At 65.9% G+C, this 24,794-nt stretch overlaps 1 protein-coding gene across 1 annotated transcript; it reads left to right on the forward strand.

Moving 5' to 3' along the window:
• Positions 1 to 10,010: 10,010 nt before the first annotated feature.
• On the forward strand, positions 10,011 to 24,752 carry Wfs1 (wolframin ER transmembrane glycoprotein). Its single transcript, XM_048364450.1, is given in 11 exon segments — positions 10,011 to 10,129; positions 15,852 to 16,085; positions 18,834 to 18,889; positions 18,891 to 18,917; positions 19,670 to 19,814; positions 19,915 to 20,085; positions 20,774 to 20,854; positions 21,135 to 21,286; positions 22,857 to 23,853; positions 23,856 to 24,232; positions 24,270 to 24,752. Coding segments are annotated over 10 exon segments (2,670 nt in total). The 5' UTR covers positions 10,011 to 10,129; positions 15,852 to 15,856; the 3' UTR covers positions 24,705 to 24,752.
• Positions 24,753 to 24,794: the final 42 nt, after the last annotated feature.

A 24,794-nucleotide genomic window follows, 5' to 3' on the forward strand; every position in this document is an offset into this window, starting at 1 on the left:
CCCGTGAGACTCTTACCCCCAAATAGCCACTCGAAAACCCGAAGTGGTGCTGTGGCTCAAAGGGTAGAGCCCTAGCCTTGGGCACCAGGACAGCAAGCACCCAGGCCCTGAGTTCAAGCCACGCAAAATGACAAAAAAAGAAAAAGAGAAAGCAGTGTCAGCCCTGTGACCACCGCTTGCGCATCTAAGGGGACCAGCTCGCCTTGACCGGACCCCAGGCCACGAGCAGGGTCCCGTGGAGAAGCCTTCCAGCTCTTCTCAGCCGCGAGAGCCGCTACATTCACGTGGACGGCTCTCCTCAAGGCCTCAGTGCTGCAGCCTGTGAAACGGGGATCTCAGTACATGCTGCGATTCCAGCCTGGATTAAAACGGTGTGTGTGTGTGTGTGCGCGCGCGTGCACGCGAGTGCGAGAGCATCTGTGTCTTTGTGGGTGCCAATGCCAGTCCCGGGGCTGGAACTCAGGCTTGCGTGCCGTCCCTGAGCTCTTTCCCTCACAGCTGACGCTCTGCCACGTTAGCTGCCGCACCGCTACTTCTAGCTTTTTTGGTGGTCACTTGGAGAGGAGAGTCTCATGGACTCTCCTGCCCAGAATGGCTTCAGGATCCTCCTCAGCCTCTCAAGTAGCGAGGGTTCCGGGTGTGAGCCCCGGGTGCCCGGCTCTCCGTGACACGTTCTACCCACCTCCTATCTGTCTGCGGGGAGGGAGGGCCCCGCTCCACATGACCAGGTCCTTGGTGCGAGTCCCGCCGGTGTGGGTCTGTGGGAAGTCACAGCCTCACCCTTCCTGTGACATGAAGATGAGACCCAGCCCCACCAGGATCCGATTCCTGAGGTGCTTGTTACAACGCCGACGCGAAGTCTCCCCAGACAGGCTGAGCGTTTTGGCAAGCACCTCCACTGAACGTCATCCCAGGATGGATGGGTGGGTACCTGGGCCTGTGGGAGTCCGAGAAACCAGGCCCTGGTTGAATGAACTTCACCTGAGCTCTTTGCCCCCTAACTTGAATCCCAACGGTTGCAATGCAGCGCACGGCCACCGGAGGGCGCCGGAGCCAGGGACGACGGCTGTTTCTCCTTCTGCAGAAGGGGAATCTGGAAAAAGGAATAGCTACCTGTCTGGAACCAGGCATGGGGTTCCTCTCCTCCCGCCGCACCCCTAGTGTGGGAGCGCCCCTCCGACCTCCGGAAAGCCATGTTCCGTGACACCTGCATTCTCAGTGCGCAGGGGGACCCGAGGGCAGAGAGCTGATTTCCAGAGTGCTCCCTTCAAGGCCGGGCCAGCCTGCCCGGCATTCAGCCCCGGACACACACACACACACACACACACACGCACACGCACACGCACACGCACACACCGCCTGCTGTGTGCCCTTGGGCAAGTGGCGTTGCCTCTCTGGCCAAAGGTCTTCCTTCACAAAGGGAAAGCCCCTGCCTGGGCTGCAAGCCTCCAGAGGTCCTTTCGCTCCAGTGGCCTCTGCTGAGACGGCAGGTGTCACGTCCTACGTGGCTTTCTGCGCTGCGCCCTGGGCCCTGGCGCGATCCACACTCATCTCCCCAGGGAGACGCGCTCTTCTTCTGTAGTCCGAGGCCCTCAGGGGCCTGGAGCCCGACTTGGTGACACCCACCCAACCATCCTGGGGCCCGCGGCTGGGCACCCAAGCTTGTGTTCGCAGAGCCGCACAGGTGCCCACCGTGGCCCCAGGTACCGGGGCGCAGCAGTGAACGATCAGGCAAACCCCGCCCTCCTCGGGGTCCCATCCCTACAAGGGCCGGCCAGAACGCCCACCAGAGAGCTTGTGGTGTCCAGCCGTGCCGGCGAGGCAGCAGTGCCTGTCTTTCCACGGAGACAATGAAGCGCCGGAGCGGCCTGGTGGGTGCTTGGGTCCCGGGGAGCAGCCACGAGTGCAAAGGTCCTGAGGCAGGGGACAGTGTATTCCGCCAAGAGCAAGACTAGCAAAGGATCTGGCTTTGCCACCGTGAAGTCCAGCAGGTGCAGAGGCCCTGAGGCGTCTGGCCCCTCCCTGCCCCTCCCAACACGGAGGCGGGGGGGGGGGGGGGGAGGGTCTGTGTGAAGGGCAGGGCGGGTGGCACTGGGTCACCCGTGTTCTTAAGGGTGCTCCGGGGTGGCAGGCCTCCGGCTGGCTCCCACGCAGAGACGGAGCCTGAGCCTGCGTTTCCCCTCCCTGGTGAAGCCCGCGGGGCTGGGCACAGAGGCCCCTTTGAGGGGCGACACTCGGTCCCCCAGCCCTGCTGCGCGAGAAGCTGCGTCCTTGTGAACTGGAGAATTGCTGGTGTGACCAGGGAAGGAGCCCGGTGCGGGGACTTCGTGGGCCCGGGGGCGGCCGGCACGGACGGCTGACTCCCTGGTTGCCTCGCAACACCTGCTTTGGCTTTATTTTAGAGGCCCGGTTTCTCAGACGATTCCAGTCTGCTCAGCAACACACGAAGCCTGTGGCCGAGGCCGCAGACCGGAGGAGATTCCCGCGGCCCAGGTGAGCGACTGTGTAGCTGTCCCATGAGCCTTGTATGGCAGGTGTTACTCCCAGGCTACACGTGGGGAAACTGAGGCTGGAGAAGGACAGAGAACCACCCAAGGCGAGGTGGCCGTCGAAGGGCAAGGCCCCTGCAGATCTGTCTGCGCCTTGGCCGGGGCTAGCGAGGTGGGCAGCTGCTGTAAACACGGTGCCCAGGCGTGGGCTGCGGCGTGGCCGACGGCGCGCGTCATCTGGACAGCTGGCGGCGACTCGGGGGCCGCAGCGTCTCCAGCCTGCGGCTCTGCCCTCACCAGGGCTCCAGAGAGGGTGCCTGGCTGGCCCTGGGGGGATGTGCGCACCCCTTCACGTTCGCAGACCAGAGCGCAGCACACAGGTCCCGGGGGGCGGGGGGGGGGGGCTGGGAAGTGCTGGCCCTGGAGCGGATGCACCCGGAAGCCCAGGCCCCTGCCCCGCTCCCCTCCCACGCCGGGGGGGGGGCTCTGCCCCCTCCCCTCCCACGCCGGGGGGCCCCTGCCCCGCTCCCCTCCCACGCCGGGGGCCCCTGCCCCGCTCCCCTCCCACGCCGGGGGGCCCCTCCCCCCTCCCCTCCCACGCCGGGGGGCCCCTGCCCCCTCCCCTCCCACGCCGGGGGCCCCTGCCCCCTCCCCTCCCACGCCGGGGGGGCCCCGCCCCCCTCCCCTCCCACGCCGGAGGCCCCTGCCCCGCTCCCTCCCACGCCGGGGGGGCCCTGCCCCCTCCCCTCCCACGCTGGGGGCCCCTGCCCCCTCCCCTCCCACGCCGGGGGGCCCCTGCCCCCTCCCCTCCCATGCCTGGGGCCCCTGCCCCCCTCCCCTCCCACGCCGGGGGCCCCTGCCCCCCTCCCCTCCCACGCCAGGCCGGCTGCACTGAGTGAGCTGCGGCCGGGCTGCGGTGTAATCAATGACGCCATCACGAGGCAGGGCGCCCTCGGATGAGTCATGAACCCCGTCCCGCCCGGGAGCCTCCCCCCGAGACCCTGGGACCCGTGGCCCCCCCTCCATCCCCCCTCTGAAGCAGCGGCTGGGCCTAGCGATTCTCAGGCTCCCCCCCCCCAGGCTGACCAAGGCTGCCGAGGATCCCGGGGGGCCTCCGATTCTCCGCCTGTGGAGGTGACCCCGTCCCCCCCTGCACCTGCCCCCCCTCGTCCCCCTCCAGAAATGGCCCAAAGCCACAGCTCCTCCGTCAGCCCGTCCGCACGGCGCCCGGGAGCCCCAACGCTGGCTCCCAGGGCGCTGCCGGCCGCCCCGGCCCTGGCTCCTCTCTCTCTCTCTCTCTCTCTCTCTCTGCCCCACTCCTCTCCCCCACACACCTGGGGGGGGGGGCGGCCGCGGCCCACTGCCCGAGACGCCGCTCTGTGGTCCCGGTTCTTCCTCTCCCTGCCGCCCGCCCTCGGGGCTTCGTAGAGATGACCGGAGCGCACACGGGCAGCCCACGGCCGCAGCCCCCACGCGCACCCTGGGGTCCCGGCCCCCCGGGCTCACGCCGGGCCCCCACGGCCTCTGTCCCGTGGGCTGTGGCCGTGCACCGGGTGACACACGCGGTCCCGAAGCACGGCGTGGGTCTCTGGGGTCACTGGACGTCTCCCTACGGGTCAGCCCCAGGGGCCGCGGCACGGTCAGCCCTCGGGGCAGAGGCCGCGGCCACTGTGGGCCACGGACGCCCTGGGGGGGGGGGTCGGGGCACGGTGTCCTCGAGGAGGAAGGACAGGAAGGCTGGGAGCCGCTGCCGGGGAGGAACTGAGAGGAAGTGGCCAGGCTGGGGGGGGGGGGGCGCCGTCTGACCCTGGCTGTGACCCCCAGGAAGGTGGAGTGGGGGGGGAGCATCGTAGTCATACACTGTGGGTGCCAGGGGAGGGGCGAGCAGCCGGGGACAGAGGACGTGGGGCGGAGACGCTGCAGTGCGCAGTGTCAATGTCACATGGCTGTCTAAACCCAGAGACCCGCCCCCCCCACCAGCACCAAGGGTGAACCCCAGTGTGCAGCAGAAATTTGGGGCACGCAGGCCCCAGGCAGAGCCCATGTAGGGTCAGGAAGGTAACAGGAGCCCCACTGGGTGCAAGGCGTTAGCATGGGGGGCGGCGGGGGGGGGGGGACTGGGGGGGCAGCTTGGTGCACTTACTGCTTAGCTTTCAAGAATAAAATCACTTTTGCAAAGTGAAGACCACAGCCAGGTGCCAGGGGCTCCCACCTCAAACCCTAGCCACTCAGGAGGCTGAGCTCTGAGGATGGTGGTTCAGAGCCAGCCTGGGAAGACAAATCGGAGGCTCATAGACAATTAACCGGCAAAAAGCCAGAAGGAGAAGTGTGACTCAAGTGGGAGAGCCCAGGCCTTGAGCTCTAGGCCCTGAGTTCAAGCAGCACCAGTACCATCACCAAGAAAGAAAGAGGGGGGGGGGGGGAGGGGAGAAGGGAGGGAGGGAGGGAGAAAAGAAGGCAGGAGGGCTAAGTCAGCACCTTCCCCGGGAGCCTGCCCTGAGTGCCACTGCTCTGTCCCCACCCCAGCCAGGAATCTGCAGCCAGCTTTGCTTCTTCCCGGGGTCAGCCCCTCACCCCGGCCACAGTGGCTGCTGTTTCCAGCTTCTGGAACAATCGGAGCCCCCAAGATCTCCTGGGACTTTTTGGGGGGAGGGCCTGCCTCATACCCTCCCATCCATGGCCCTGGGGCCCGGGGGTCCTGTGGGGTGCACGTGGGTGTCCAGGGTGACGGGCTTGGTGTCACCGGCGGGCGCGGTGCAGGTGACACAGGTGGGTAGCTTGAGGGGCCAGGTCTCTTTGCTGTGTCCGTCCCTGGTGACAAGGCCTGGGACCTGGGGTGACACCCCTCCCCCAGCCCTGCCTGAGTTGCCCGCGTGGCAGAGAGTTCCCCCCGCCCCACTGCAGTAGAGGGGGGCTCACCCCTTCCTTTCTTCCACGTGACACTCCCCAGCACAGCAGGTGCTCAGCGGCTGCCCGTCTCTGCCTTCGGAGCTGAGTACATCACGACTCAGCCGCGGGCGGAGGCTGGAGCTCCTGGAGACAATGGGGCCTGTGTGTGCGTGGGGGGCTGCGGAGGGGGGGGCTGGCGTGGGCCGACGAGGCACGCAGCCCTGGGGCGCAGAGCCGTGTGACCAGCCCCAGCCTCCCGCCCCTCGGGTGCGCCCCTCCCGGGAGAGGAAAGGGAAGGAGCCGCCGTCTGGGGGAAACGGGGGGGGCCTGGGGCCTGGGGGCTCTACCACCCCACAGCAGTGGACTGGGACCCCCCCCCCCCGTGACTCAGCTCCCATGGGAGGCAGGGGCCCGGTGGCTCGCGCTGCGGCAGGTCCGTCGAGGAATCAAGTCAGCTGCCCCCCGTGGTGGACGGCGGGGCGGCCCCTGGTGGCCCCGAGAGCCCTCGCCCGCGCCGAGTGCGAGGCCGGTGTGAGCAGCCTGCTCCGCGCACCCAGCCTGCGCCCGGGGGACCGATTCCCCCCGGCTGGCCCGTGGCTCTGGGGATGACCAGTGGGGGAGTCGCAACTCTGGGGATCCCTGGCCCGGGCTCCAGGATGCAGCCAATCTTCCTCCCCCTCCTCCCCTCCCCTCCCCCTCCCCCCAGGGTCCCGAGGACGGCTCAGGCCCCGCCCCTGCGTGGTTCTTACTTCATCAGGCCCGGGGAGTCCTGAGGGGTGCGGAGCCTGAGGGACTCGCCAGCCAGCCCATGCTTGCTTGCTGTCCTGGGGTCCCCTGAGTCTTCCATTTGGACGTGTGCATGTTTAAATCCAAGCGGTCAGCGGGGTCCTCTCCCCTCCCGAGGACACCCTCACAGAGGGGGGGGGCTGCTGCACCCCACCCAAGCCCACCCAAGGGACCTCGGCTGGCTCCCAGCACGGCCACCACACTGGTGGGGTTCCGTGCCACACCTCAGTGGCTTACAGTGACAGAGCTTTAGTCCATTGTGGTGCTGGAGGCTGGAGGCAGTCATGGAGCCTGGACCAAGTAGATCTGGACCTGGGCTCTTCCTGCTCCCAGGGTGGGCTGGCATTCCTTGGCTTGTGGCCACATCATTCCAAGGGCTGCGTCTTTGGCTCCCGTCTCTTTGCTCTGTCTTCCTGTCGCCGCCTCTGCGTGCGCTCGGATCTCCCCTGGCCTCTCTGCTGTTCACAGGGGATTCGCTTAGGTCCACACAGATAGCTCAGGATAAGACGAGATCAGACGAGATCCTTCATTGAACCTGGAAACGCCTTTTTTATTCATTTGTCTTTTTCCTGAATCTGAGGTCCACTCACTGGCTACAGAACTTAAGGCCTGAAATGTCCGGGTTATGTTTGGAGCACTGTTTGGCCACCAACTCGTCGCACCTCTAAAGGGGACTCCCCCGGCCCCGGGCCCTTCTCTGTAAGTGTGCTGTGTTGCCCAGTGCCTGAAACAAGCCAGAAGTGTGTCTGAGATGGTCACGCCTGTAACCCTAGCAACTCAGTCAAAATCAAAGCGGGGCTGGCCAGGACTGGAGAATGGAACACCAGGGAGGAAGTCAGGATGGAGGAGGTGGAAGGGTTCAGACGTCACATTAGGAAGTCTGGGCGCTGTCCTGCAAGCCAGGAAGAGCTCGTAGGAGGTCCCCACCCAGGCCACACATTCATTCATGCATCATTCCTTCACTCAGGATGCAAGGACGAGCATACAGCTGTCTCTGCAAGGGGGAAGTCCTCGCCGGACCCCCAGGGGAGATAGCAGTAGGTTGGGGGGGGCTTCCTCCCAGCAGAGGCTGAGCCAAGGGCTCCTGCCGTCCATCTGCCCTTCCTCCGTCTGTCCAGGCCCACGGGAGCCTCTCAGCCTCTGAGCCTGTGCCTGGGTGCCGGAAGGACCAGGCAGTGGTGGAGCCCTGGATGGCAGGGCCCCCTCCCCCAGCAAAGGGTGGAAAATGGGGTGTTCTGGACTGTTCCCGTTGACAACAACAAAGACCGAGGCTGGGCCAGGCAAAGCGGTTCCCACCTGCGATCCTAGCTATGCAGGAGGCTGAGACCTGAGGATCAAGGTCGGAAGTCAGCTTAGGCCAGAGAGCCAACTAACCACCAAGAAGCCACAAGCAGAGCTGTGGCTCAAGCGGTAGAGCACCAGCCTCGAGGGGAAAAGCTAAGGGACATTGTAAGGCCCTGAGTTCAAGCCCGAGTACTGGCAACAACAACAACAACAATGGAGAGACACAGCTGACAGGGTCTGGAGCTGGGGCCGCAGGCCTCCTCTCTGCTCTGGGCCTCACACGCGTGGCTAGGCCCCCGGGCTCAGGGTGGGCTCTGGGGGCCATTCAGGAGCGCCCTGGCCCTCCGTTCTGGAGGGAGGGTGGACTCGGTTGAAGATGAAATGGACTTGGTTTTCAAAGAGCCTCTGGGCTCCCAGAGACAAAGGGGACAGACCCTGAAGTGCAGCAGCCGGGGGGGGGGGGGGGGAGAGGTCTATTCTGTTCCTTTTCTCGTCCAGCAGGAGCCCAGTGACACCTGCACTCTTGGGTTCTGAAAGGCAAAATGGAAAATCCCCATGAGAAGTCCCAAAGAACGTGGGCAAAGCCCCTCCTTCCTCCCCCCTCCCTCCCTCCCTCCCTCCCTCCCTCCCTCCCTCCCTCCCTCCCTCCCTTCCTCCCTCCCTCCCTCCCTCCTACATGAGAACGTGGGGTGGGGGGCTGTGAGGGTAGCTGGGGCTTCCGATGAAGTGACCCATGAAACTGAGTCCCGGAGGGAGCGTGTCCGGTGGACAGAACCCAGCTCCAAAGCCACAGGGGATACTTGCCCTCTGCACATTGGCCAGGCCATCTCTGCCCCTGGTGCCGAGCTGGCCGAGGACTGGTGTTTCAGGATGGATGGGGCAGATGGGGCCTCCCAGTCCCCAGGGACCTTGGCAAGCAATGACCTTTGCCTAGTTGCTAATCGTACTCTTCAGACATGGAGTATGAGAAGAAGCCTTTTCCCTCCAACCAAACCGCCTCCGTGCAATATACGGATGCGTCCCGGACTTCAAGTGTAACTACTATAGTGCTGTTTGCTGACCAGGCGTCCAGGTTAGGAATCCGAATCAACGCAGCCACCAGGCAGGCTGCTTGTGACCAGCCAGCCATGTGAGGAGGAGGAGGAATCTTTGTCAGCAGAGTTAAAAGGAATCAAGAGCCCTTTCGAGTGGGAGTTTTCCACTGACCGCATCATCCTCCTCCAACTCCGCCAGCCACCGGCTCCCAGCCCTGCTCCCAGCCGGTGGTGAGGAGAAAAACAAATGTAAACCTTTGGCTGGAATTAAAGAATGGCCCCCTTTCTTACCCCGGCAGTCAATTATACTTAGAATGTGAGCCCAACTCCTTGATAAGGGGAAGGACAATTTGGATTGGGGTTAAAACGCTAGCACACGGCCTGGCCAGGTGTGCCTCTCTAGCTCTGGGTAGCGTCACCCGCATTCGCACCCTTTTGTACAGAATGAATTGCCTTGACGAAATCTCCTGCATCTCTGTGTGTCTATTTATTTCGGACACCGAGGAATCGTTGTGTGTTTCTAACACAGAGGACTGAAAGAAGGGGAGTCTTCACTGCTGGGGCTAAAATATACTCTTAAATGACTCCCACGGGAAGCAAGCGATGCTGCACTTGATTTGCATTTTAAATTGGTCTTGAATACACATACATGTTTATTTTTTGGACTAATTAACTCGGTGCTGGTCCTAGGGGGATCCCTGAACTTTCCTTTCCCGCCCCCTCCCCCCAAGGTTAGTTAGTGCTCTACCTCCTTGAGCCGCAGCTCCACTTTGGGCTTTTTGGTGACTAAGTGGAGATGAGAGTCTCTGGAAGTTTCCTGCCTGGGCTGGCTTTGAACCACGATCCTCAGGTGCTGAGTAGCTGGGATTGCAATCGTGAGCCACCCGTGCCGGCTGCGGTCCCCGGGAGCCCGCGCAGCGCGGGGCTGGGGCCGGGGCTGCTGGTTTCACACACAGGGAACTGATTCGCAAATTCAACGAATCTGAGAGCGGACCCCGGGGCGGGACTGGCCGGGAAAGGTGGCCGAGAGCCGGGCCCAAGGTCCCCAACACCTGTTACGCACCGGGCGTCCGCCGAGGCCTCGCTCGGCCCCAGGACGCCCAGTGGGCGGAGCCCGGCCGGGGACCCACCCGAGTCCACTCGGAAACTTTCGCTCTGGGCGCCGGGACCCGCCTGCGTCCCGTCCGAGCTGCGCTGGGGAGAGAGCCCGCCTCGGCAGGCGGGGCGCATCCCGATTGGCTGGGGCACTCCGTGATTGGCAAGCGCGCTAGCCGCTCCTCCAGCCGAGCTGGCGCCGCGTCCGCAGCGCCGAGCTGGGATTGGAGGACGTCCTGGGGCCCCGCCCCCGCCCGCCCCGCCCCCCCCGGCGCCCGGGGCCGCGCGCGCCGAGGCCGGGGCAGCGCGCTCCGCCCGCCCTGCCGGCCGCAGCTCTCCCGGCCGCTCCCCGGCGACTCCGCGGCGGGCCTGGCCACCGTCGCGGCGCCCTGAGCCCTCCAGGCCGCTGAGTGCTTTCGAGCCGGGGGCCTCTCGCAGGTGGTCCCGGGACAGCGCTGGGGCCGGGGCGGGACCCGGGGGGCGCGCGCGCCGCCCGCCGCGGGCCTCAGTTTCCCCTTCCAATCTGAGAAGTGACCGGGCCCGAAGTCCTCCGTAAGTTCCTGGACGTGGGAGGGTCTGGGGTCCCGCTGTTCGCGACGCCCGAGGCGACCCCCCCCCTTTCCCGGGGCGGGTGGCGTCTGACCCGGGGAAGTGGTCTCCGGCCCGGGCGCCCTCCAGGGTCCGCCGGGGCGGGGAACCCGGCCCGGGGCCCAGCGATCCCCCCCCCCCCCGGACCCCAGGGCCAGTCCCACTCCCTGCCCAGCGCACCGGCCTGCCCCGTCATGCCCCAGCCGCAGCCGGCCGGGCGGGACCCTGCGCGTCCCCAGGGCCGCTGGAAGGCGACTGGCCCCCGGTGGGGCTTAGCGGGTCCTTGGGGGCCGGCCAGTCCCAAGTGGGGGCTAGGGGGTCGTGGGGGGCCGGCTAGGCCCCTGGGGCTCCTCCTATTACAGGAAGTGGGCAGTGGCAGCCCCTGGACGCCTCAAGCTATGGCCTGCACCGGCCCTGGTGTGACCGTGCTCTGGTAAGGGCCGTGCTGGGGGGGGGGGGGGGTGTCCCTCATCCCTGGTCTGATAGCCGGAAGCATCCTGCAGGTTTGACTCAGCCCTTCTGGGTCAAGTCTGCCTGTGATGAAGCCATCCTCTCACCCCATTTCCCATAGTTGATCTCATGAAATTCCACCGCACAAACATTTGAAGTTCTTGGGGCTCTCCCCCCCTCCACTCCCTTCTCCACCCCTCTCAGCAGCCACGGAGGGTAGGAATTACAGGCCCATCTGACAGGGGAGGATTGAGGCCAGGTGGGTTTGGCACCGGCCTGAAACCCCACAGTTGTGAGATCGGCTGCCCCGCCCCCAGCCACAGCTGCCCTGCCCCCTCCCCTCGCCCGATGATCCCTGGCAGTTGGCCCAGGGCTTTCCTGATTGTAAGGGTTTTTCCCTTCCGGCACCCCAGAGCTGTGCCCTGGTAGCCTGCTCATTACAGCCCAGCGTGGGGCCCCTCCCCACCCACCTGTTTACCTCTGTCTCCCAGGACTGAGGATCTCAGAGGGCGTCTGGCCAGGGATCTGGAGACAGCAGTTTCCTTTTGTTCGTCACCTTTCCCTCTGTGGAAGAGTACAGAGGACTCCCCAGCTCTGGCCTCCCCTGTCCCTGCCCAGCCAAGCTGGCAAGCCCTTGGGGCTGGGGACCCAGACATGCCAACGCTGTGCCAAATACCCAAACGGCGACAGTCAGAGTCACAGTGAGCATCCCACCCACCAACTCAGCAAACAAGCTGCAGCCCCCGCTCCCAAGCCCGTCCCCACTTGGTGACCTCCAGTCTCCCCACCTGCTCTGGCTGACCCCCCTCTCGTGCCTCCTCCCTAGTCTCAGTCTGATCCTGACTCCAGCAGCTCTGATGATTCTTTTTTTAGATACTGGGGTTTGAACTCGGGGGCTTACACGTGTTGGGCAGGCGCTCTACGGCTGGGCCACTTCTCCAGTCCCCTGATGGCTTTGAAACGTCTCTCCCTGGCCCGGGGGCCTCGCCCACCCCCTCACCTGGGGACCTGCCCCGCGCTCACTAGGCCTCTTCTCCACCTCCTGTGCCCACCCACAGCCGCATCCTAGCCGGGCACGCCGCTGGCTCGCTGCTGTCCTGGGCCTCCTCTTTGGGTACCCAGCCTCCCCCCTCCCACCCGCTTGTCCCGAGGGTCAGTCAGGCCTTCCCGGGTTGAGTGCTGCTGTGCCGCCATGGTTTATGTGCCGAGGTGCTGGCCTTGCTGTCTAGACCGAGCTGCTCGAAGGTTAGCCCTGGAACAGCCTCTTTGGGGCAGGGAGGTCCTGGCATGAGACAGGCTGTCCATCCGTGCCTGCTGCCGGTGCCAGGCATGGGAATCTACAGCTGTCCATGATCGACGCACAGGCCATTCCTAGTTCATCCCCTGCTTTATGTCTCTGAACTTGCCACATTGGTGAGCTGGAATGTTCCTTGGTTTAGCTCTTAATACTCTGGGCAAAAATAGGTACCTAGAAGCCACCAAGGGCTTTGTGTCCTTGTCTTGAGGCCTAGCCCTGTGCCAGAGGCCAGGCCAGTTCAGGCCAGTCACCCCAGGCTAGTGACCTATGGAGCCCAGTTCTCTGGGGCTCAGTCATGGATGAGATTGTTTATTTTTTTAATTTAATTTTATTGTCAAGGTGATGCACAGAGGGGTTACAGTTACATACATAAGGCAGTGAGTACATTTCTTGTCAAACTTGTGACCCCTCCCTCATTTTTCTCCACCTTCCCTCTCCCTCTCCCCCAAATAATAACACTCTGGTAGCATGAGTTGGTGGTTTATGCTACTAAGGAAGCTGAGATCTGAGGATCGCAGTTCAGAGCCAGCCGGGGCAGAAAAGTCTGTGAGACTCACCCCCAATTAACCACCCAAAGGCAAGGAGTGGAGTGGTGGCTCCAGTGGTAGAGCGCTTGTCTTGAGAACCATGCTTAGGCCCTGAGTCTAATCACACAACACACACACACACACACTCACACACACACACCCACACACTCACTCACACCACAGTAACAATGTTTTCCCTAAAACATTGTATGTTCGTTAAAGAAAATTAGGGAACTGTGTTTTCAAAAAAGAATAGGATAAAGCCACCTGTGTCCTTGCCCAGAGACTGCCTTAACATTTTAGGAAGTCACGTGCTTCCATCCTTGGCTGCAGAAGATCCATTTTGTTCTCATCCTAAACGGGCCCGTAATGATCCCGTACCTGGCTTTAAATCCTGCTCGGCAGTGTGACGGAACCCTTCCCCCAGGAGCCCACACCGGGGAGCATGGTGGCCCCTGTGGAGGGCTGAGGGGTTCATCACCTGGCCAGTGCGCTCACGCAGCAGGGTGCCACCACGAGGGACAGCCCTGCGTGTGAGCCCCCAGTGTCCCGTACGGGGACCCCGGAGGGGGAGAGGATGGGCTTCGAGGCCGGCCCCACACGGTCTAGGGAAGAGAGGACCAGTGGCTTTCTGTAGGGGAGGCGGCTCCCCAGCCGAGCTAACTCCTTGGTGCTGGCACTTGTGTTCCAGTGGGATAAAAATATGCCCTGGTGCTCACAGGGAAAGAATGCCAGCCACTCTGTGTTTCGGGATCTTATACGGTGACAGGTCCCAAGTCTCCGCTGTGGCCCTCGTGGGCCTGAGGGCAAAGCCAGCACGCACAGGGCTTGCTCTGTGGTCAGGGTGCCAGGCCTGGGGAGCTGCTTGCTGAAGGTCACTCGCCGTACCGCTCACGCTCGGGCTGCTGTGCTTTCCCAAGCCTCCCACCTGCCAGCACGAAGCCCTGACTGTGTGTCCCGAAGTGCAGCTCTGGCCTTCCGGGCTCAGCATCCCTGAGCGGAGAACAGGGGAGCCAGCCCCGTCCAGTCCCTGCCAGTCCCCGCCGCATACATTCTTTCCCCATCTTTCTCATCCCAGTGGCCAACCGGGGCCGGGAACTGTTTGTTTGTTTTGGAATGACAAACTCTTTGATCCAAACGAGACTCGGCTGGCCCTCTGGAGACCTGAGAATGAACCCTCCTGCCGTCACCCAGTCTTCGTAGCCAGAGGTTTTCCTTTGACCGCAATGGTGTTCTGGAGTCTGAGCCCAGACGGTGATTTTCTCCTGATGAGGAGTCATGACTTAGGGTTTGATACCTCCTCAACTTCAGATTGCTTTCTCTTCCTTCATACCTACCTATGGAATGGAAGGTATCCTGCCCCCCCCCTTGTACAGATGGAGAAACTGAGGTGGGGTGGTTAAGTAGTCACTCCGCATGGTACCTGTTGGCCAGGCCGGTGCCGTCCTTCCTACCCACTCCAGCAGAGAGAGGGCTGAAGATAGAGGCCCTGGGAGCAGCATGTACCTGGGAGCAGGTTCGGAAGCCAGGCCACAGCAGAGGCTGCTGGGAAAGGCCTGCCGGGGCTTGGCGGACCTCTGACTCAGGGCTGCCCGGCTCTGGATGGATGGGGTGGGGGCTCCTGGGAGGAGGACCCCACAGGGCCAAGCCTGACGGCCCGTGTGGGGAGTGAAGGATCTGGGGGGGGCGTGGGGAGGTCCGAGGGTCTCTTTCTGAGCGTGCTGGGGGTTTGATCTTTGGTGTGGATTTGAACTTCAGCCCTGGCACCCCGAGCTGAGCAGGTCTCCTCCGTCTTCCCGGACCTGCTTCCTGGTCTGTGAAATGGGCTGAGGGCTGGAGCTGGAATAACAGGATGATGTGTCCCGCCTGCTAGGGCAGACGAGTAGGAAAGTGTGCAGCAGCAGAGGCGGGCAGAGCCCTTGTTCATGGTGACAGGGACCGGGCCTTGGCTTTAGTGACAGCGGCTGCTGGCTGCCACTGGAGGGGGGAGCTTGATTCCGCAGCCGCGGAGCAAGGGGGAGGCGAGCCCGGCTCGGCCGTCCCTCTGTCTCAGGCGGTTCCTGGTGACTGCTATCACGGCTGTGGTGCCGAGCCACCTGGCCGCCTTTTCTCTGCCTTAGCTAGGCAGAGCTCCTGGGTGTGTGAGCCTTCTTGATCTGGGGGGCCCCCTGGGGTCTAGGTGCCACCTTGGTGTGGGTACCCCCGTGCCTGTGTGGGTCTTGGAGCTCCTGGGTGTCCTCCCTCCTTCCCGCCCTCCTCCTGTGGGCCTGCCTGGGTCTGGAGGCCCCTTGAGTCCATGCGTGCGGTTAGATGGCAAGGTTTGCCGCGGTTGCTTTGCTCTTTCCAGAAGCCCGCTCTAAGAGATGGGATGGATCCTGGCACTGACTTCCGAGCACATAGACGAGGCTCGGTCATGCTTTTGGTTTTGAAACAACCTTAAGGCCATGTTTTAAAGTAAAGGTTCAGAAGTTGCGTCCAGAGCTCATCCCTCGCGGAGGAATGTCCAGATGGAAATCTGTACTGCTCTCCGGACACAGATCTGATCTTCAGGACCCTTTGTGGCTGGGGCTGGAGCCAAAAGGCAATAGTCTGGGTCTGTTCCCAGCTTCCCTGTTGACAGTGGTCTCTGGAAGCGTCTACCCAGGACCCCCTGGGACCCCCTGGCCTTGCTCAGGGCCTGGAGCTGAGGCCATGGCCCCTAGCAGCCCACAGCCTCTGGCCTCTGGTTCTGTCACTTGGTGGAGGGGTGTTCCTACTTGAGATGAGGACTCTAGGGGTGGGGGGGGGGGAAGGAGGGGGTGTATAGCCAGTGAGCAGCGCTAGGCTCCCCCCCGCCAACCCCCAGCTCACATAGATTTACCTTTTACTCTCTACCAGGAGATTCCTTTCCTAAAGCTCCCCAAAGAAACCACCGGAAATTGGTGGCTTACAATAACACAAAGTTTATTCTGTGCAGTTCAGACAACTAAAGGTCAAGTAGTGTACCAGGCGGGGGGCCCTTCGGGGGCCTCTGGCCTTCCTGTGGCCTCGTGCCTGTTTCTACGTGAGTGTGAGTGTGTGTGTGTGTGTGTGTGTGTGAGAGTTACTGGCACACGGCCTCCCCCAGCCAGGTCTTGGCCTCCCGTTAGCTGGGATCACCAGGAGCCGCTGAGAGCACACCGAGGGCCCGTGCACGGAGGTCCGTGTGCTGTGGGCCTGCGTCCATTCCCTCAGCCAGGCTCCGCCCGGTGCTCGGCCCGGGCCAGCCCTGCGAGGACTGTCCCCGCGTCCCCGCGTGTGGCTCGGCCCGAGATGCCAGGACCGTGTGGCGCTGACTTTCCATCATCAGAGCCGGCTCCGTGCGAGCAAGACACCCCAACCTGAGAGCCAGAGGGGGCGGGTCCCGGAAGCCTGGCCTTCTGCTTTCTCGCAGGCAGCATGGCCTCCGGCACCCCGCCTCTGAGCCCCTCTGAGCCTCCGCCGGCCCCCCAGCAGCCCCAGGCTCGGGCCCGGCTCAACGCCACCGCCTCCTTGGAGCAGGAGGGGGACGAAGCACCCCGGGCCGGCGCCGGCTCCGGACCGGGCACTGGAGAAGCCTCCGCGCCCACCGTGCCCACCGCACCCCGCAGCCCTCAGGCCAGAAGTGGAGAAGCCGCGGAGGGAGCCGGTAAGCCCCCCCTGCCCTCTGGCCTCCAGCTGGGGCTCCCCTGCCGCTCAGAGCACCTGGTCCTCCGCCGTGGGGCCACCCCCTGCGCGGTGCCTTTCCCCCGCCCCCTCTCCCCGTGTGCAGGGGGGACCGTGCGGCCCCCCTGCGCCCCGAGTGCATCCCGTGTTCCCCAAGCCGGCTCTGCTTCCCGCTTCCCTTTTGCCCGCGGTGGGGGGGGGGGGCGCCCCTGTCCCCGGCCCGCCCGGCCTGTCCCACTTGCTGAAATGCCTTCCGCTCCCACGCTCTCCCCGCCTCTGCGTCTTCACGACCTTGAGACGCCTGGGTGGACGGCTCGCTGTCCTCAGAGGCCGAGTCCTGACCCGGGGCCTGGGCCTGCGGCTCCCACTCCTGTCCGCTCTCTGAGTCTGGGTGCAGGGGACGGGGGCAGGGTGGCGGTCCCCCACGCCCCCTCCCGTAAGCGTCCAGCCCCACGGTGGGCCGCGCAGCACGGGGGGGCCCCCGGGCCCCGTCCTGTCTGTCCTCTTGGCTCCGTTCCTGCCCACAGAGCAGCCATTGGGAAGATGGAGGCTGGCAGGACAGCCTTTCTTTTTCTGGAGACAGTATATACTGGTTTTCGATCTTTTTCTTTCATATTAGTAGTTTACATCAGTTGTACAAAGTAAGCGGTTTCCTTATGACATTGTCACGCTTGCATACAAGGTGCTTAGAGCGTAGGTGCTTGGTTACCGCCCCGGCCCCGCTCCTTCCTGCTGGTCCCGTTCCTCTTCCCACAGAGCGGGGTGGGGTGGGGGTGGGGGGGCCCTGACATGGGGGGCCGTGGGCCCAAGCCCTGGGCACGGATGACGTGGCGTGCTCACGGAGGCCCCGCAGAGTGGGTGTCATGCGAGGGACGGAAACGCTGGAAGCCCGGGGGCGGGGGGGGGCGGCGGGGGGGGGGGGGTGAAGGAGGGGCGTGTCTCTGGAAAGGAGAAGTTGTGGGTGGCCGCCAGACATCGGAGCCTGGAGGTTACGTCATATTCATCCGTGTTTATCGCCGTGGTCTTCTGAGGGTGCTTGGCAGACTTTCAGAAGTGAAGGACAGATCGGGCGCGGTGGACAGCTGGGTGGGGTGCTGGCCGGCCGCGGCCTGGCAGGCTGGTGTCCGGGAGCTTCCGGCACCTGCGCCGGGTGGGGCGGGGGAGGGGCATCGCAGGGCGGGGCAGATCGGGCGGGGTCGGGCTCCACCACAGGCTTCACGGGTGAGGTCTGCTCAGTCCCCAAGTTCCCCTTACTGCTGGATTCTCAATGCCTCCGAGTAGGTCTCTCGCCGTCACAAAGGACAGGAGCCAGGTGCACACTGACGTGAGCCGTGTGCGTGGCAGGGGGCTGTAAGGGACCCGGAACACCTGTGAAGAATCTAGAGTAGTTGGCTGGCTTCAGGCAAGGCTGGATCCAGGAATCCACATGCTGTCATGGAGAGAGACCCCTTCCCCCCCCTCCACTCTGCCTCCACCCTGTGCGCAGGGAAGGCATGCCACACTCAGCCTAGGGAGGCAGAGCGTTTCTCCTGGGTGCCAGGGGCTCATGCCTGTAACCCGAGCTTCTCAGAAGGCTGACACCCGAGGATTGGGGCTCAGCGCCAGCCAGGTAGGAAAGCCTGTGAGGTTCTTATCTCCAGTTGACTACCAAAAGAGCTACAAGTGCAGCTGTGGCTCGCTGGTTGAGCACCAGCCTTGAACAAAAAAGCTAATGGATAGCACCCCAGGCCCGGAGTCCAAGCCCCCCAATACCTGAGTGCTGTGGTCGGGGGCGTGCTGGGTAGCGTGTTGACCACAGAGCTGCCAGGAGGAGGTGCGACGCGGGGCTCCAGATAGCAAGCAGTGTGCAAAGCACGTCCGCAGTGGCGCACCGGTCCCGCAGGTGGCTCCTGGACCCCCGACAGTACACGCGCCGGCGTTTGCCTGTGAGCTGCGCGTGGGTTTCTTCTCACACACGAACCCCAGGGTCGGTCTGCGGCGTGAGCCCGGCACCTGGCTGGTTGTAGATAGGTGTGTCTCCACGATCGAGGCTCCTGCCTCCCCAGAGAGGGCACCGTGGCCCCGGCCCGAGCCTCTCCTGGCCTCCCCCGTCTCCGCCTTTGGCCCTGGCATCCCAGTGCCGAGGCAGGAGCCGGGCGGTGGCCCGCAGAGCCGACCGGGCCTGGCACGGAGCCGGGCTGGGAGAGCCCCCGAGGACGGCGTCGGGGGGCCGAGCGCGGCGTGATTGGCATCGGGGCTCCGGCCTCTGTCTGCCCATCCCCAGGAGCGTGGGGACGGAAGTGCGCGTTTCTCCTCAGCCCCTGCCGCGTGGAGGGCGTGGAGGGCGTGGAGGGCGGGCGGGCCCTGGCGGCAGCGCGGGTGTCAGGAGCCCCCACCTGCCACGGGGAGCCATGGGGGGCGTGGTGTGGGAGCTGTGTCAGGTGGGGCGGTGGCTCAAGTCTGTGCTGCTCGAGGGTGGGGGCGGGGAGGGTCTGCTGACCCTGCTCAGGGCTGTAGAATCTGGGGATGGGCGCTGTTCTGTGGGGGGGTCCCCCTGCTCCTGCTGGGCTGTGAAAGTGGGGTCAGCACAAGGCCTCCCAAAGCTCGCCCTGACAGGTGACAGGGCCTGGCTTTGTCGTTCCCCCCCATCCCCAACAGGTGGCAGGGCTTGCTTTATCCCCTCCCCTCCCCCCCACTGACAGGTGGCAGGGCCTGGCTCCGTGGCACTCTGCTTGTCCTCCCCACCTTGCAGGGCCTGGGAAGGGAGACATGGAAATCCCGTTTGAGCACCTCCTGGAGAAGGCCAAGGGCCGGGGACCCCAAGGCGCAGACGGAGGTGAGGAGCGTGGTGGGGGTCAGGACGGCTCCCGGCGCCGCGGGCCTGGCCCTGTCCCGCAGCCCGCAGGGGACAGCTGCGCCCCACAGATGGACGCGGCCCCTGCGCTGTACCCGCTCCCCGGATGGTCCTGCTTCCTCCTCCCCCGAGCCCCGGCCCCCGCGGCCCCTGCCGTGCGCGGCCCCCTCCCCGGTCTGGTGGGGCCCCGCCGTGGGTGTCCTCCCCGCTCGGCTGTCCGCAGTGGTCACGCTTGCCCCCCCCCCCCCGTGTGTACATTCCCCGTGGGGCACCTGCCCCGCCCCTCCCCTCTGCTGCCCACACCAGGCCACGCCGCCTCTCCTCACACCCCCCGCCTCTGCGGTGCCCGAGGGGAGCGCTCCGGCCAGCCGCTGCCCGCAGCCCCGCCCCAGCAGCGACGGCTGACCACCCTGCCGTGCCTCCAGCCGGGGACCCCGCTCCCCCGTGCGGGGAGAGGCCCAGGCGTTTGGAGCTGGGGCTGTGTGGGGGCCACCCTGCGCTCGTCTCGGGGGGCGGGGGGGCGAGGGAGGGCGGCTACCAGCCGCCAGCGAGCAGAGCCCGGTGAGCAGGGGTCCATTGCAGGAGAAAGTTGTTGTAAACAACAACATACGACAGTCCCCGGGCCAGCGCTTCCCCCGCCGTCCGCGGGGGTGCCGGCACCGTGGGCCGGGGTGGGGGGGGCGAGCGGGCGGGCAGGGTGTGGAGCCAGAGGGGGGGCCGTGTCTGCCTTGCAGGTGGCCAAACACTACCTGCGGCTGGCCAGCCGCGCGGACGAGGAGCTCAACAGCTGCAGCGCGGTGGACTGGCTCCTCCTGGCGGCCAAGCAGGGCCGGCGCGAGGCCGTCAAGCTGCTGCGCCGCTGCCTGGCGGACAGGAAAGGTGGGTCCGCCGAGGCCCGCGCCATGGGGCGCCTGCCCTTGCGTGGGGTGGGGGGGCGGGGGGGGGGGACGCGGGCCGGCCCGACGCCGCTGTGTCGCAGGCATCACTTCGGAGAACGAGGCGGAGGTGAAGCAGCTGTCCTCGGAGACGGACCTGGAGCGCGCCGTGCGCAAGGCCGCGCTGGTCATGTACTGGAAGCTCAACCCCAAGAAGAAGAAGCAGGTGGCCGTGTCGGAGCTGCTGGAGAACGTGGGCCAGGTCAACGCGCAAGGTGCGCCGCCCCGCCCGGCCAGGCCCCTCGGGAGGGAGGACGCCCGCCCTGTGCCGGCGGGGGAACCGGGGCTCCGCGCTCGGCGGTGGCGGACCGCACAGAGCGTGGCTTGGGTCTTTGTTCCTTCACTAAACTAGTCTGGACCCAGATCCAGGGACACAAAGGGCGACCGGGGCTTTCCTCTCACCCCAGGAGAGCGGGCTGTCGTCTCTCTCCCTCTCGCTCCGGGGCTAATGAATGCTGGGGCTTGAACTCAGGGCCTAGGCACTGTTCCTGAGCCTCTTTTGCTCACGGCCAGCGCTCTGCCACGTGAGCCGTAGGTCCCCTTCTGAAGTCTTGGTAGTTACCCGAGGGTAGGAGTCTCAGCCTTTCCTGCCTGGGCTGGCCTTGGACTCTGATCCTCGGATCTCAGCCTCCCGAGCTGCCAGGGTTATGGGTGCGAGCCCCGGAGGCTGGCTGTCCTCTTGATGTCGGTAGATGATGCTGGCCCGTGGGGGCGCAGGTCACAGGCCGAGACCCCAGTGACTGCCCCCGGGGGGCGGGCTGTGCGCGTCACGGGGCTCGTGGAGGTGACTGCACAGGCTGCGGTGCTGGCACTGCCCGTGGGCCCGGGGACGGCCCAGGAGCGGCATCCGGCGGGCCGCGGGGGACCGGCCAGCCCTGACTCTGGCCCCGCTGTCCCCTGCAGATGGAGGGGCCCAGCCGGGGCCCGTCCCCAAGTCCCTGCAGAGACAGCGGCGGATGCTGGAGCGCCTGGTCAGCAGCGAGTGTGAGTACGGCCGCCGGTTCTGCCGTGCGCCCCCATCACCGAGCCCGCCCCGGCCTGGCGTCTGCTCCCCGCCCGCCGGCACCCCCGCACCCCAGGATCTCCAGTCTCGTGCCGCCCGGCTCCGGGGGGTGAAGGGGCGCCAGCCTCCCGGGCACCGGGATGCGGAGGGAGGGGGGTGGGGGCCGGGGAGCACCGAGACGCCACGCCCATCACCGAGGCCGGCGGGCCGCCGCGGCCGGGCTGGGGGGGCGCTGGCCGACGCCGTGTTCCTGTGCTCTAGCCAAGAACTACATCGCCCTGGACGACTTCGTGGAGATCACCAAGAAGTACGCCAGGGGCATCATCCCCACCAACCTGTTCCTCCAGGACGACGAGGACGAGGACGACGAGCTGGCCGGCAAGAGCCCCGAGGACCTGCCGCTGCGCCGGAAGGTGGGCGCCCCGCCGGCGGCCCGGCCCCCCCCGCCCCCCTCCCGGTCCCCTCCACGCTGTCACGGACTCACGGACGCATGCTGGGCCGGGGCCGCCTGCCCCTGCGGCCCCCCGGGGGCCCGAGTCCGCAGAGGAAGCGGTCCTTACGGTCAGGGCCGCGTCCAGCAGGCGGGCGCAGAGGGCCCCGTGCACCCCAGGAGGGCCTTCGGTCCTGGGGACCCTCCCTCACACACACGCTGGGGTGCTGGAGGCTGCCGTGGGCCCGCCGTGGGTCTGGTTGCTGGATCTGATGGGCATCGGGGGAGACGGGGTGGGGGGCGGTGGGAGAGGGAGGGCAGGCACCGGCCGGCGGTGCTGACACACCTAGGCGTGGACGGCAGGAGGGAGCCGGAAGCAGGAATGCACCCCACCCAACCCAGGGCCGCGGGCTTCGCCACAGGGCCGGGGCTCTCGTAGGCCCGCCTCAGTCCGGCCCTTGGGGTTGGCTTTGACATGCCCCCCCCCCCCCGCCATCTGAGGGTACGCCAGGGTCTGCAGAGGGGCGACCAGATGGGTTTGAGCAGGTGGTCCATCAGACCCAGGCCGGCACAGGCCCGGGAGCGAGGTCCCGGCCGTCAGCGGGGGTCCGCGCTGTGCAGCACCGAGCCAGACCACGGCCCGGCGTGAGCCCGGGGGAGCAGAGCGTGGGGCCCTGGCGTGGTGAGTCGTTCCTCCTGCGCCAGCTCCCCACGTTCCGCGGGCCTCTCCTCGGGGCTGCCCAGGCTCGTCATGAGCGGGGGGCCGTGGGCAGGGCGCCCCGCAGGCGGGGCAGTGCAGAGGGAGGCAGGCACCGCGGGCCGGGAGCACCGTCCAGGCCGAGAGCACCATCCGGCCTATTGGGTTTGGCTGGTAGCCTGGCCTCGTCCCAACGGGGCTCCTTTAACTGTATTTTGTGTGTGTGTGTGTTTTCTTTTTTGGTAGTGGGGATCGAACCCAGGACGTTGCACTTGCAAGCATTTTGCCACTGAGCTACATCCCAGCCCAATATTCTTTTTTTTTTTTTTTTTTTGGAATTTTCTTTCTTGGTACTGGGGATCGAACCCAGGATGTCGCACTTGCTAGGCAAGCGCTTTGCCACTGAGCTACATCCCAGCCCCCAACGGGACTCCTTCAGGGAAAACGTGGCCTGGGTTGGTTTTCAGTGCCCGTCTGCTCTCTGAAAGCGTCAGCAGTGCCGCGGTGCCCGCGTCGGGGGGAGTCGGGGCCCCCGGGCGCCTGCCGGAGGGCGCTGCCCGCGCGCTCGCTGGTGGTGGGCAGGTGAGCGCGGACGGCCGCCCAGGCGAGCGGCGGCCGCTGGGTGCACGCGGGGTGTGGGCGTGCCGGGCCCGTTGGCCCCCGTCCCCGTGCCCGGGGGCATCTGTCCCTGTCATCCTGAGTGGACGCGGCGCAGCCGTGTGGGCGCCCGGCCAGGGGGAAGGCACGTCAGAGAGGAGACCTGTCGGGACAGGCCAGCGCGGGGCGGCGGCGCAGGGGGCGGGCGGGGTGCCGGGGGGAGCCCCCCACCAGTGGCTCGGGTGACCGTGTCCCGCAGGTGATGAAGTACCCCCTGCACGCCATCATGGAGATCAAGGAGTACCTGATCGAGCTGGCGTCCAAGGCGGGGATGCACTGGCTGTCCACCATCGTGCCCACCCACCACATCAACGCGCTGGTCTTCTTCTTCATCATCAGCAACCTGACGGTCGACTTCTTCGCCTTCTTCATCCCCCTGGTGGTCTTCTACCTGTCCTTCGTGTCCATGGTGATCTGCACGCTCAAGGTCTTCCAGGACAGCAAGGCCTGGGAGAACTTCCGCTCGCTCACCGAGCTGCTGCTGCGCTTCGAGCCCAACCTGGACGTGGAGCAGGCCGAGGTGAACTTCGGCTGGAACCACCTGGAGCCCTACGCCCACTTCCTGCTCTCGGTCGCCTTCGTCATCTTCTCCTTCCCCCTGGCCAGCAAGGACTGCATCCCCTGCTCGGAGCTGGCCGTGGTCGCCGTCTTCTTCACCGTCACCAGCTACATGAGCCTGAGCAGCTGCGCCGAGCCCCACGCGCGGCGGGCCCTGCTCACCGAGGTGGCCGCCGGGCTGCTGTCCCTGCTGCCCTCCGTGCCCGCCGACGGGCACTTCCTGAAGGCGCTGGGCCGGCCCCTCTGCACCGTGCCCGTGGGCCGCCTGGTGGTCCTGAACGTCAGCGTGCCCCTGCTCCTCTACGTCTACCTGCTGTACCTCCTCTTCCGCATGGCGCAGCTGCGCGGCTTCAAGGGCACCTACTGCTACCTCGTGCCCTACCTGGTGTGCTTCATGTGGTGCGAGCTGGCCGTGGTCCTCCTGCTCGAGTCCAGCGGCCTGGGCCTGGTCCGCGCGTCCGTCGGCTACCTGCTCTTCCTGTTCGCGCTGCCCGTGCTGGTGGCGGGCCTCACGCTCGTGGGCGCGGTGCAGGCGGCCCGGTGGCTCGTGTCCCTGGACCCGGGCACGGTGGTGGCGAGCGCGGCCCTGTGCTCCGTGCCCCTGCTGCTGCGCGGCTGGAGCCGGGCCGGCGCGTCGGCGCGGGCGTGGCCCGCTCGCTGTCGCGCAGCTCCGTGGTGAAGCTCATCCTGGTGTGGCTGTCGGCCGTCGTGCTCTTCTGCTGGTTCTACGTGTACCGCTCGGAGGGCATGAAGGTGTACAACTCCACGCTGAGCTGGCCGCAGTACAGCTTCCTGTGCGGCCCGCGGGCCTGGAAGGAGACCAACATGGCGCGCACGCAGATCCTCTGCAGCCACCTGGAGGGCCACCGGGTCACGTGGACGGGCCGCTTCAAGTACGTGCGGGTGACCGACATCGACAACAGCGCCGAGTCGGCCATCAACATGCTGCCCTTCTTCGTGGGCGACTGGATGCGCTGCCTGTACGGCGAGGCCTACCCGGCGTGCGGCCCCGGCCCCCGCGCCCCCCGCGCCCCCCGCGCCCGCCGCGCCCCCCGCGCCCACGGCCGAGCGCGAGCTCTGCCGCCTCAAGCAGCTGGCCAAGCACCCCTGCCACATCAAGAGGTTCGACCGCTACAAGTTCGAGATCACGGTGGGCATGCCGCTGGGGGGCGGCCCCGACGGCCCCCGCGGCCCCGAGGACGACGACGTCACCAAGGACATCGTGCTGCGCGCCAGCAGCGAGTTCAAGGACGTGCTGCTGGGCCTGCGGCACGGCAGCCTCATCGAGTTCAGCACCATCCTGGAGGGCCGCCTGGGCAGCAAGTGGCCGGTGTTCGAGCTCAAGGCCATCGGCTGCCTGGACGGCCCGGCGCGCCCCGCGCCCGCCCGGCGCCACGTCAAGGTGGAGCGGGACTGGCGCGGCGCCGTGCACGGAGCCCTCGCCTTCGCCTTCGACTTCTTCTTCTTCCCCTTCCTGTCGGCCGCGTGAGGGAGGAGACCGCGCGCCGCTTCCGCCCGCCCCCGGGAGCACTTTGGGGGGGGGGGCACTGGCCTCCCCTCCCCCCTCCCCCCTCCCTCC

Source organism: Perognathus longimembris, chromosome 16, assembly GCF_023159225.1.
Source record: "Perognathus longimembris pacificus isolate PPM17 chromosome 16, ASM2315922v1, whole genome shotgun sequence".
Classification (NCBI taxonomy): domain Eukaryota; kingdom Metazoa; phylum Chordata; class Mammalia; order Rodentia; family Heteromyidae; genus Perognathus; species Perognathus longimembris.